The sequence below is a fragment of the Sminthopsis crassicaudata genome, chromosome 4 (assembly GCF_048593235.1).
Source record: "Sminthopsis crassicaudata isolate SCR6 chromosome 4, ASM4859323v1, whole genome shotgun sequence".
Classification (NCBI taxonomy): domain Eukaryota; kingdom Metazoa; phylum Chordata; class Mammalia; order Dasyuromorphia; family Dasyuridae; genus Sminthopsis; species Sminthopsis crassicaudata.
The window spans coordinates 285,448,999-285,462,164 of record NC_133620.1 but is presented as its reverse complement, the minus strand read 5'-3'; the positions used below and the strand labels follow the sequence as shown (position 1 = coordinate 285,462,164).

Here is a 13,166-nt window from a genome sequence, read left to right as displayed (position 1 = left end):
CTAATCTGGGTCTCATCTAAAAATCCTTCTTGTCCCGAAAAGGAGGAAGAGGGCAGAAGGCCCCTGGTGGTCATCCAGCCCCAGCTGTGCCTCTGCCTCCTGAATCACAGCATCAAGATCAACCCCCTCATCTCCCATATGAGACCCAGAGATTAGCCCGGGGTCACATAGCTAGTGTCCGAGGTAGGATTAGAAACTACAGATAGAAAGGGAAATTCAGAGGGACCATTCCAAATGGGAAAGGCCATGCCATCAGAGTCCAGGCTGTTTGCATGGTCTTTTCCATCCCCACCAGTATGTCCAAAACCTCATTAGTTTTTCCCTGAACCTCCTAACCAGGATCCCCCTCTCTCACATTCAGGGGCCCCCATACCAGTCCTTGCCAGTGAGAGACAGGTCTTGACAAGAAACAGCCTTCCAAAAGGTGTAGGTACCAGTCATTAGGCCCCTTTTCCATCTGCTGTCCCTCTGCTTCATTGCCAATGAGACACCCAACTGACACTTGGGCAGCTGCAGTTGCTGCTGGACAGTCATGATCTACCATCCCACCCTGCCTGCAGACAATTTTTATTGGTACCTACACAGTATACACATAAGAGTCATATTCAAAGAAGTTAAACTGGGCTTAGGACTATTATGATAATCCCCCTTAGTTATTCCTGCTTCCAACATCTGTCACTGTCATCCTCCCTTCACATAGATGCCAAAATGTTCTTTCTAGGACAGAAGACAGAATCCTGTGGTTTCCCTGACCAAGAATCTTCAATGGCTCTCCATTCATTCTACTATAAAATGTAAATATAAATGTCTGTCATTCAAAGCACCAACTTTTTCAAGACATTTCATTTTGCTAGACAATTTTCACTCTACCTTTTAGCCAGACTGGCCTTCTTGCTATTTCCTTATCTTGATACTCAGCATCCCACCTCCAATTCCCTTGTACAAGCTGAATTCCATGTTTGCAATGTTCTTCAATTCTCCATTTACCTTCTAAACCATTTTACTTCTTTCAAGTCTTAGCTCAGCCAATCATCTTCATGGGGAAACCTTCCCTGTTTCTCCTACTTCTTAGAGTTCTTTTCCTCCTTAAGCTGTCACCTAATTATGTGAAAGTTTTTTGTAGGCAGGTACTGTTTTTTCATGTTTTTCTTTGTATCCCCAGCCCATTGCCTTGTCCATAATAGGACTTTAAAAAGGAACACTCAATAGAGTTGTAGCGGAAAGATCCCCGGATTAGGATTCAGAGCACTTTTCCCCTCCCTGGACCTTACTTTCTTCCTCTGCAACACAGGTCAGAGGAGGTATAGGACCTTTTTAAATCTAAGTTCTATGAGCCTCCTCTGTAAAAAAGAGATAATGCTTGCACATCCCAATGGTCTTGAGAGGACGGAGCAAGGAAATGTACTTGAAGACCTGAAGTATAACCAAGAGGAACTTGTTGTTGCTTCTGCTGCCACTATTATCACCATCCCCACCTGAAGATGAGAATGAATGTGTGTGAGTTATGCAAATTGTCAAGGTGTAGGCAGATGTGGACAAGATTTATCATTATTATGTTTCCATTACAGGGTTTACAACCAGCAAGGGCAGACCTTTCCCATTTCTTCCCCTCTTTCCCTGCCTCACTTCCTCCCCAAGAGAAGCATACCTAGTGCAAACCAGAACACCTGTAGCTGTCCCTCAGGAAGCAGAGACTTTCCAATATAGGAAGTGAATAAGGGGCCTGGAAGCTGAGTCAGAGCAGTCAGCAGTCAGGGTGGGAAAAGAATATTTGAACTCTTTACTGAAATTCCCCTTTATCATTGCTTTCCTTATCACTTCTTCAACTCTTTGAAGCTTCCGTACTGTTACAAGTGCCATTGGTTAGTCTCATGGTAAATCACAAAGAATCTCTTCCAATCAACAAAGGTCTTGTTTCATGATGCTTTAGGTGCTAGGCAGATATAAGTGCTACAGGTTGGAACCCAGGGCAGACTTCATGGTCTCATGCAATGTTTTCCATTAATTATGTGGCAATTCTCACCCCCAAGTCCCCTTACAAAATCAAACTCACACCATTTGTAATTTTTTACTAGCAGAAAATTTCAAACAATTTTTTACTCTTCTCAAGTTATTTCAATTTGTCTAAAGTTTAAAAAAATTTTTTGGAAACCAAGCAATTTTAATTGTACTACACAAAATGAATGTTAATGTTGAGAAATATAACAGATGATACATAAACATTTTAGTATATTTAATTTTTAAACAAAGATTAACTTCGTGTTTACACAGGACAAGTTCAAGCAGCAAGGAGTAGTAGGATAACCTTTGTGTGATTGTGTGTGTGTCAGGAACCAGTGCTGCTCCAGAGTGATGGTGATTCATTGTGAGTGGGAACAATTTTGCTTTGTTATCCTCATTTTGGGTGGTTGGGGAGTCAAGATAATAGAGTAAAGCCAGGAAGCTGCTTAAGCTCTCCCAGCTACATGAAACCAAGCCTCTGAACAGAGTCTGATGGAATAAAACCACTCTCCAATTCAAAATAAATTGGAAGGACTTCAAAAAAGGTCAATCTCATTGGGGTTAAAGGGGTGTTCAGCTCAGCTCAGAGACTGGGAAAGAGAGAAAGAGAGTCTTAAATATAACAGATCAGCAGCTAAGACCCTCAGTCCTGGCTCATAGTGGATGAACCAGTGAAGCAGCCGACAGTACCAGCTTAAAAAGCAAATTTATCCCAGGACCAGAACTCAACCATAAAAGTAAAACAAAGAGGAAATACAAAAAGAAAAGGAAAGGAGCAAAAAATAGAAAAGTACTTTGATCATAGAAAGCTGTTATGGTAACAGGGAAGATCAAAACACCAACTCAGATGAAGACAAAATGTCCACAGAGGAAATCTTGAAGAGTGATCTCAAACCCAAACCCAAACCCAAAGAGGCTTCTTGGAATTGCTTATTAAAGACTTTAGTAGGCATTCAGGAGAGATAAAAATAAAAATGAGAAAAGAAATGATAAGTATGCCAGAGAAAGTCAACAGCTTGGAAAAGAAAGGCAATTCCTTAAAAAATTATAATTGGCCAAATGCAAAAAAAAAAATCCACTGAAGAAAATGACACCTTCAAAAGAAGTATTAATCAAATAGAAAAAGAGATACAAAAGCTACCTGAAGAAAATCATACATTAAAAATTAGAATGGGGCAAATGGAAGCTTATGACTCTATGAGACATCAAGAATTAATTAAACAGACTAAAAAGAATGAAAAAATGGAAGAAAATGTAAAATACTTCATTGGAAAAATAACCAAGCTGGAAAATAGATCCAGGAGAAACAATTTAAAAATTATTGGTCCCCCTGAAGATCATGTCCAAGAACAGAACCTGTATAATATTCTTCAACTATTCTGCCCTTATGTACTTGCAACAGAGGCGAAAATAGTCATTGAAACATTGTTGCAAAACTCCAGAGCTATAATCTCAAAGAAAAAATATAGCAAACTACCAGACAAAAAGAACTCAAATATTAAGAAGCAACAATCAGGACTATCCAGGATCTGGCAGTGTCTATAATAAAGTCTTGGAGAACCTTGCATTCCAGAAGGCAAAGGACCTAGTGTTATAACCAAGAATTAACTACTCAGAGAGACTGAGCATCATCCCTCAGGGAAGAGATAGATCTTCAATGAAGTAAGAGACTTTCAATCATTTCAATTGAAAAAGAAAAACAGCTTAAACAGAAAATTTGAATATATATATATATATATATATATGTATATATGTATATATATATATATATATATATATATATAATTTAAAGGTTAAATTGTTGATATCCCTAGATAGGAAAATGCTGAAGCAAAAAAGACAGAGGGAAAAATCCTGATCTCAGATAAAGCAAAAGTAAAAATAGATCTAATTAAAAGAGATAAGGAAGGAAACTACATCTTGTTAAAGGGTACCGTAAACAATGAAGTAGTAAAGATACTAAATATATTTGCACCAAGTATAGAGCATCCACATTCTTAGAGCAGATATTAAGGCAGTTATAGGAAGAAATAAACAGCAAAACTTTATTAATGGGGAATCTCAAACTTTCCTTCTCAGAATCAGACAAATCTAACCACAAAATAAACAAGAAAGAAACTAGGGAGGTTAATAGAACCCTAGAAAACTTCAGAATGATAAAACTCTGGAGAAAATTGAATAGGGACAGAATGGAATACATCTTTTTCTACAGCAGTACATGGCACCTGGGCAAAAAAGACATATATTAGGATATAAAAACCTCACAATCAAATGCAGAAAGGAAAAAATAGCAAATGATTCTTTTTCACACCATAACGCAATAAAAATTGTTTTCAATAAAGGGCCAGGGAAAAACAGAATAAAAACCAATTGGAAGTTAAATAATCGGACTTCCGGCCAAGATAGTGGCGTGGAAGCACATAGCTGCTTGACCTCCGTGTTTTCTCTCAGTACTTACTTCATGACAAGCCTCGGAGTTAATGCTTGACCAGAAAAGAAACCCACAAATAATCACCAACAGAAGACATCCTTGAAATTCGCCAGAGAAGGTCTGTGTTTGCTCGGGAGAGGGGACGAACAGACTGGGCACAGACTGAGGGCAGGCAGCCAGAGCGAGGCAGGCAGCTCACGCTGCTCAGACCCAAGGGGGGAGGGGTGTGATCTCTGCCTTTCTTTGAAAAGACTTTTACCCCAGTGTGGATGTTCCCTCTTGGCAGCAAGCCAGGAACAGTGGAGAAAATGTAAACACAGGAGGTAAAGGAGGTTAAATAATCTATGTCTAAATAATGAGTAGGTCAAACAACAAATCACAGAAATAATCGATAACTTCATCCAAGAGAATGACAATAATGAGACAACATACCAAACTCATGGAATACAGCCAAAACAGTTCTTAGGGGAAAGTTTATATTTGTAAATTGTTACATTAAAAAAATAGTGAAAGAGGAGATGAATGAATTAGACATGAAACTAAAAAATTGAGAAAAAGAACAAATTAAAAACGCCCAATTAAATACCAGATTAGAAATTCTGAAACTCAAAGGAGAGACTAATCAAATTGAAACTAAGAAAACTAAGAGTTGATTTTATGAAAAACCCCAATAAAATAGATAAACCTTTGGTTAATTTGATTAGAAAAAGGAAAGCATCAAAAATGAAAAGGGTAAACTTACCACCAATGAAAAAGAAATTAAAGCAATAATCAGGAGTTATTTTGCCTAACCGTATGCTAGCAAGTCTGACAATCAAAATGTCATCAAAATGAATGAATATTTACAAAAATATAAATTGCCCAGATTAACAGAAGAGGAAATAAATAATTTAAATGATCCCATTTTTAGAAAAAGAAATTGAACAATTCATCAATGAACTCCCTAAGAAAAAAATTTCCAGGACCAGATAGATTCACAAGTGAATTCTACCAGATGTTTAAAGAACAATTAATTATAAATACTATGTAAACTATTTGGAAAAATAGGTAAAGAAGGAGTCCTGCCAAATTCCTTCTATGACACAAATAGGGTACTGATATATCTAAACCAGGAAAAGCCAAAACAGAAAGAAAACTACAGATCAATATCCCTAATGAATAGTGATGCAAAATTTTAAAATAAAATACTTGCAAAGAGATTACAACAACTTATCAGCAGGATAATATACTATGACCAAGTGGGATTTATACCAGGAATTCAGGGCTGGTTCAGTATCAGGAAAACTATTGCCATTCTTGACCATATCAATAACAAAGCCACAGAAATCATATGGTAATGTCAATAGATACAGAAAAAGCTTTTGATAAAATACAATCGCCATCCCTATTAAAAAACACTACACAGCATAAGTAAATAGGATTCACTGAATGAAGACCTCTCATAAGAATATGGCCTCCACTTATATCCTAATTATAATTTGAAACTTTGCAATAACAAATTGCACTATAGCCAAAAGCTATATGATGTTTATATTAGATAAACATACATTTCCCTCCTGTTTCCCCTGCCCTTTTCATCACAAATAGCATGCTATTTTTAATGTTTTTAATATGGTAAAGAGTGTGTCATTGGTTAGAATTCTTTGTCTCTGAGTAGATTTTCACATTTTAGAATGTAAGCTGGACTTCCTGCCAATGGGAGAAAAGGTCACAAGGAGTTTATAAGTTATGTATATAAGTTCCTATATAAATTCCATATTTTGCAGCTTGTGCTTTGTAGACCTATACCAATACTGCTGTCACCAAGAACTGCCCTTTCTCTGGAAATTGTAATAAGTCCTTTTTGCTTTTCTACTTTAAGGGTCTCTGATTTTAATTTGGGTAAGGGTCACTATCCCACACCACTTTGAGGGCTCATCCAGGATATTTCCTGTTCATGAGGGGTCTCTCCCTAATGGATTTCTTGGGCAGGTAACCACTATAGAGTTCAGAAGAAATATCTTCTGACCACAGTATGGATCCCCTAAAGGCTGAGTGAGCCAACAATTAAATCTATATGTAAATTCAAAAGAACTGTTTAATATTGAGGAGAGTGTTTTCCGACTTTGAGACAATTTGTATTAAAGGAAGGAAAAGGAGCCAGAGAAACCCCCATCCTTTGGACTCCCTCTTGGCAATGCCTCCTCCTTATGCCCTTCGGCTGGCCACCACTCCTATGGTTGAGGCTCTAATTCTCCCTTCCTCATAAGAGGTGCAAAGATGGGAGCTTGATTGATTTAGAACCACCATCTATTTCCTCTCCTCATGGCCGTCTTTGGAGGGAACTTAAGCAAATATTAAGAGATCAAGAGAACTTTCTGCTCCCTACAAAAACTAACTTGTTCTCATTTAGTGAGGTTCCACTCACCAAGGGAGTGATTGGGTTTATGAATTCTCCCCTAAGTAGCATGGAGATGAAAAACTCAAAAAAAAAAAAAAAAAAGAAAGAAAGAACATCCTTTTAGAAGATCCATCTGGGTTAGCAGAACAATCTGACCAATTCCTTGGTCCTAACACCTACACATGGCCAGCAAATGATGTCACTCTTAGGGATCCTCTTCACAGGGACAGATTAGGAAAGGTGTAATGTGGGCCTGGGATGATACCCATCTAGTTGCACAGGGAGGTCCCAGGGGAGAACAAAAATTCTCCCTTCAGGATTCCAATTGGGATCAGTATATTCCAACTGGTAGAGAAAATATGAGGGACCTAGCACAAATGAATGTTCGAGATATTGGAAGCATAGTCCCTAGAAGTCAAAATATAAATAAGGTAACAGAATTTAGGCAAGAAAAGGAAGAGACCCCCCCTCAACTTTTCTACATAGACTCAAGGAATAGTAATTGTAATAATTTCTAAAGAAACTCCTAATTTTTGTATAAAAGGAGAAAATTTTACTGTACTACTTACTGAAATTTTGGAACTAAAATGTGCTGGGATGCTACCCTTGGTGAAATTTTTGCTAATTCTGGGGGTGGGGTATAAATTTGTTAGGAAGAGATTTGAATACCAAATTGTCTATCCCTCTGATGTAGTAGGAGACTCAAATTATATCAATCAGAAGAATGTTGTTTTTGAAAGAGGAGGAAGAAAATAGAATTAATCTTGAGGTTTGGGATTGGCCCCATAATCAGACTAAAGGACCTGAATATGGTGGTCAGGATCAGACAATACCTCATTCATTTGGAGTAAAAGAGAGGAGTACAACTGATGAGGTCTAGAATTGGGATACTAAATGAAATTAGGGTTTAATTGAGGTCTAGTGACAGGTTAGGGGTACAGAGAGTCAAATAGAGCTCCCCTGCAACTCCTTTGGATTCAGCACAAAGATACAGAGTTAAATGAGGTCTAGTGGCAGTGCAAGAGTCCCCTGTAAAGGAATTTACAGACCCGAAAACCTAGATTCATAAAAGGTTTATTATGGGGTTTGGAAGTAAAGTTAAAGTCTAGTTAGTAAAGTTGAAGGTAGAGATAAGAGGGAACCGGAAACAGTCTTCCAGTGGGCAGAGATCCTTGGCATGCCAGATGTAAGGCTGCCATGTTTGGAATCTCTTCAAAGGGAGGACTCCAGTCTGGCTCTTTTATAATAGGGGGCTTTGGCTACAAGCCAAAGGGAGCTTATGGGTGGAGTCCCTTCACTGAGGCAGAGTAGGAGGTTTTCTCCTTTAAGGATTTTTCAGAGTTTTGGGGTTTCCTCTTCACAACCAGTAATCCAGGGATTATTGATGACTGCTGGAACCCTGCACATCTCCCTTTAATACCCCAATACTAGGTTTAGAAAGGATTTGGATCCTACAGCTTGGTGCATATTTTTTTCCTTTTTGATCTGATTTTTCTGGTTCAGCATGATATTTGTAGAAATGTGTATAGAAGAATTGCATAGTTTAACATGTATTGGGTTACTTGCCATCTGGGGAGAGGGTGAGGGCTTTAAAGGGAGGGAAAAAATTTGGAATACAAAGTTTTGTAAGGGTGAATGTTGAAAATTAGCCATGCATATATTTTGAAAATAAAAAGCTTTAATTAAAAAAAAAAGTTTAAAAATGATGAACAAGCTGATTTTAGAAAGTTCTGGAAAGATTTACATGAACTGATGCTGAGCTAAACAAGTAGAACCAGAAATATATTGTATACAGTAACAGCAAGATTGAGTGATGATAACTATGAAAGACTTGGGTTTCTCAGTGCATCAATGATTCCAGGCCATCCCAATAACTTTGTACAGAAAATGTAACCTGCATCCATAGAAATAACTATGGAGATTAACTGTAAATTCAACCCATATTAGGTTCACTTCTTATTCTGGTTTTTTTATTTCTCTCTTGTGGTTATTCTCTTTTGTTCTATTTTTCTCTTTCAATATGATTCATAAAGAAATGTGTATTTTAACAGTTAATATACATGTTTAACCAGAAAAATAAAACAATCAATTAATTCATTTTGATATTAAAAATTGGAGTACTTTCTATCAGAGTAGCACTGGATAGGATCCAATTCTTTTGGTTCTACTTGTTTAGCTCAGCATCAGATTCCACAATTTCTTCTTCCTGAATGAAAAGAGTATCTGAACACATCTGAAATCAGTTGGCCAAAGTTGGGGGGGGGGGCGGTGATTGGTCAAAGAAGGGAAAGGAGAAGCATCTTAGGAGGGCTGCTAGGTGGAAGGCTCCCCCTTCCTCTTCCCCATCTCATTTTCCATTCCCTAAAACTTTGTCTCAGTCGTGGCTGGTCTTAAGCATGATCCCAAGATTCAGAGTTACTTCTGTTCTCTCTGTGGCCCAGGTCATCACTATCTCCATCCATATTGTCTGTACCTTCCTGCTAAGGATGATTGTCCTCATTCACTATTTCCACCTCCTTTCAAGAGCTCTAAAATTATTTATTATACTCACATTTCAGTCTAGTTACCATAATCACATTTAGTGTCAGTTTCTATGGACTTGACTATAACCCAACTTTTGGTCTCCTTTAGACATTCCTCATCCATTCACTTTTTATTAATTAAAATTATTAGTTCTTAAAAAAAAATCATCAGATACCATTCCCAGTGTATCCCCCCTCTTCCCCTTTCTCAGAGAGCCATCCTTTGTAATAAAGAGGAAATAACAGCCCAGCAAATTTAATCACTATGTTAATGTTCCACAGACCTAATGTCTTGGGGGGGGGTTATAATCACACACATACATATAATTAATTATTAACTATAATATAGACATATAACCGTTAATGTTCCATAGAACTAATGACTTCCTGGAGCTAAGCTTAATAATTATAAAAATAAATAAATAAATAAATATATATATATATATATATATATATATATATATATATATATATATATATATATATGTGTGTGTGTGTGTGTGTGTGTGTGTGTGTGTGTGTGTGTGTGTGTGTGTATTATACACACACTTGTATATATAGATATGCATATATGTGTATATGTGATTATGATTATAATTTTGTAGCATCTAATTAAAATCTTACAAAGTCGTTCCGTGGTGGAATACAGAGAAGTGAACAACACAGTAATAAAGTTACAGTTTCGGCTGATCTGTCATAAGGATTTTGGGCACCCCCTTCTGGGCGACTTAGATCGGGGAATCCCCGGCTTGAGCACTCAGTACTAGGAAACGAAAGTGAAACCCCAGCTCTGGTGGGGACTGAGGCAGAAAGGAAACGGATAAAGGAGACTGGGGACCCACAGCAATCCCCGGAGCCTGACGCTGCTCAGTATCCAGACTTGCGGGGAGCTCCGCTTCAGCAGCAACCCCGAATCTGGGCTGCAAACAGGCAAGTCCTCTCAAAGGAACCCCGATGGAGTTAAATGGGAAGATGGGGAGGGAGACCATTTTTGGAGGTTTCCTTCATCATCACCAAATGTTCGGGGATTCTCTGTCCCTCCCTTCCAAGTAGCAGTACCAATCCCTAAGCCCCGGGAAAATGGAAAGAGCTCTGGAGGTGGGAAACTCCCACCTGAACCCCTGGCCTGCCCCGGACTCTCCGTGTGACCGTGGGCAAGCCTCTTCTTTTCTCTGAGCCTCGGTTACCGCAGAAATGGTAGAAACGGTGGGGTTGGATGGTACTTATCCGGGACAGCCCTAATTCCTATGAGCCCCTGACTGGGAACCTGCTGATGAGTTTGGGGTTAAGTTGGGGCCCTTCTGGTGGGGAGGGAAGCGATCTTGGTGGTCCTGATTGGAAGTATATCCTTAAATTATATCCTTAATATATTATCTTAATATTAATAGTGGTGGTAATGATAATCTTCCTGATTCTTTTACAGACGGCAGCATGCAGCTCTCTACTCTTAGGTCCTGGGCTCTTCTCCTCTTGACTGACCTGATCCTGCTTTGGCTGTTGCAGAGACTGCTGGGAGTCCTATTCCCTCCAGGGCTCCTTAGTCTCTGGCTGGAGGGAGCTTTTAGGATAGGGGTCCTGTGGGAGGTGCTAAGTTTACTTGGGGGTTTTGGGAAGATGGGCAAACTACTGCCTGCCTTGTGCCTGAGCACCCCCTTATTCCTATCTCTGAGGGCCCTGGTTCCAAGAATCTTGAGTGCTCCCCCTGTTCTCCTAGCCTCAGCCCCCTGGGCCTGGAGGCTGGTGGCTTATGGAGGAGGGGCTCTGGGCTGGGTTGTGTGGAAGGTGCTGAGTCCTGAAGCCCCTCACTCAGCACAGGAGAAGGAGCAAGGCCCAGAGAACAAAGCTATGATGTGGAGACTGCTGAAACTGTCCTGGCCTGACTTCCCCTTCCTTGTTGCTGCTTTCTTTTTCTTGGCTGCTGCAGTCATAGGTAATTGGACAAGATGGAAGTGTTTGTATTTGGGGTGGGGGAAGCAGGAGGCTTCACTTTCCAAGTGAACATGGAAAAGGGTCCTTGTGTTGTTCCTTTCCCATGCTGACCATGTCCCCACTCCAGGTGAGATGTTCATTCCCCACTACACTGGGCGTGTGATTGACATCCTGGGCCAGGACTTTGACCCTGATGCCTTTGCCACTGCCATCTTCTTCATGTGTCTCTTCTCCCTTGGAAGGTTAGTGACTTGGGAATGGGAGGAGGTTGGGAAATCATACGACCTTTGGGAACTTACCAGTTACTGTCTGTGTGACCTTGAGGCAATTACTTCATATTTCTGGGCCTTAGTTTCCTAATCAATAAATAAAATGAAATGGATTGGAACAGTTGAGAACAATTCCAAAATCCTATGATTCTGAGGGGATTTCTTTAACCCAAATCCTTTGGGATACCTGTTGGTCAGTTGCTCGAAGATGATGAATCTGCCCTTCTGAAGGGTAGGGAAAACATCTCTCCCCAAAGACTTGGATCTAGGAATGTTACATCTTTAGTTGCAAAGATCCCACCTTCACCCCTTCCTAAGGAAACTCTCATTCTAATGAGGAAATAAATTTTCCATCTTTGGGAAACTATTTTTCTGTTGATGCAGATGAACTAATTTATTGTCCTAAAACTATGACTAATGGGGAAAATAGATCCTACATTTGACAAAGGGTTCAGCAAATGTGAATGTATACATTTAACAATTTTTTTATTCAGAAGTATTTATTTAGCAACAGAGACTGTGTGAACATTTCTTTGTCCTAGTAATCTCCTGCCTTCTTTGCCTAAAGAATCCTGAGACCTCAAGGTCTCAGGAACCTTTCTGGCTTTTTTAGATATACAGAGTTTCATTTTCTTTCACTGATCTTGTCACATACATTGTGGTAGTCATTGTATATATTATTCTCTTGGTTCTTTTTCATCTTGTATCACTTTATTAAAAAAATTTCCCATGTCTCTTAGAATTCCTTTTTATTTCAGTTATATATGTGTGGTCATGATAACATTTTCATATTACCCGGATTGCAAAGAAAAACACAAACAAAATGAAAACAAAACTAAAGAAAGTTTTTTTTTTAAAGTGGTTCAATCTGTATACAGAATTCATCAGTTTTCTCTCTGGGGGTGGACAACATCTTTCATTATGAGTCTTTGGAATTTTCTTGGATCATTATCTTGATCAGAGTAGCTAAGTCTTTCACAGATGATTTGTCCTTATAATATTGTTGTTGTTGAGTACAATACATTCAAGTCTTCTCAGACTTGGTTTCAGAAAAACTATCTTGCTCATCATTTCTTATAGCACAAATATACCACAATCATATCATGACAATCACTTGCCCCAATTTGTTGTCATTTCCCCAACTGATGGGCTTCCCCTTGATTTCTAAAAAGAGTTTCTCTAAATATTTTTGTGTAAATAGGGTCTTTTCCCTTTTCTTTGATCTCTTTGGGATACAGATCTAGTAGTACTATTGCTGGACCAAAGGTTATACACAGTTTTACACCTTTTTGTTCATAGTTCCAAATTGTTCTCCAAAATGTCTAGACTAGTTCATAATTCCATTGATAATTCAGTAGTTTCTGATTATTTCACATCCCTCTAGGATTTTTCATTTTCTTTTATTCTCTTATTATCCAATTTTCCTCCATTCCATTTTTTCTCCTATATCTCCTCTCACTCCTTTCATCCTCACTCCTAACTTGATAGTGTTTTATCTCCTAATATCTTCTTAGGTTCCCTCAATGTCTCCCCAACCCCAGCCTTTACTTTACTTTATTCTTCCCTTTCTAATTGCTTGTCTGGTAAGATAAATTATATATTCAATTGATCATGTATATTATACCCTCGTTGTT

At 38.6% G+C, this 13,166-nt stretch overlaps 1 protein-coding gene across 3 annotated transcripts in view; it reads left to right on the top strand.

Annotated features, from left to right (window-relative positions):
* Positions 1-10,099: 10,099 nt before the first annotated feature.
* The window catches only part of TAP2 (transporter 2, ATP binding cassette subfamily B member), a 30,033-nt gene continuing 26,966 nt past the window's right edge, over positions 10,100-13,166 (top strand). For 2 of the 3 annotated variants that reach the window (XM_074311086.1, XM_074311085.1), the window contains exons 1-3: positions 10,103-10,264; positions 10,758-11,264; positions 11,391-11,505. In XM_074311086.1, the coding sequence (XP_074167187.1) occupies positions 10,766-11,264; positions 11,391-11,505 (614 nt within the window). In that variant the 5' untranslated portion in view covers positions 10,103-10,264; positions 10,758-10,765. Of the gene's footprint in view, positions 10,265-10,757; positions 11,265-11,390; positions 11,506-13,166 lie in introns of all 3 variants that reach the window. The other variant, XM_074311087.1, reaches the window with a different exon arrangement.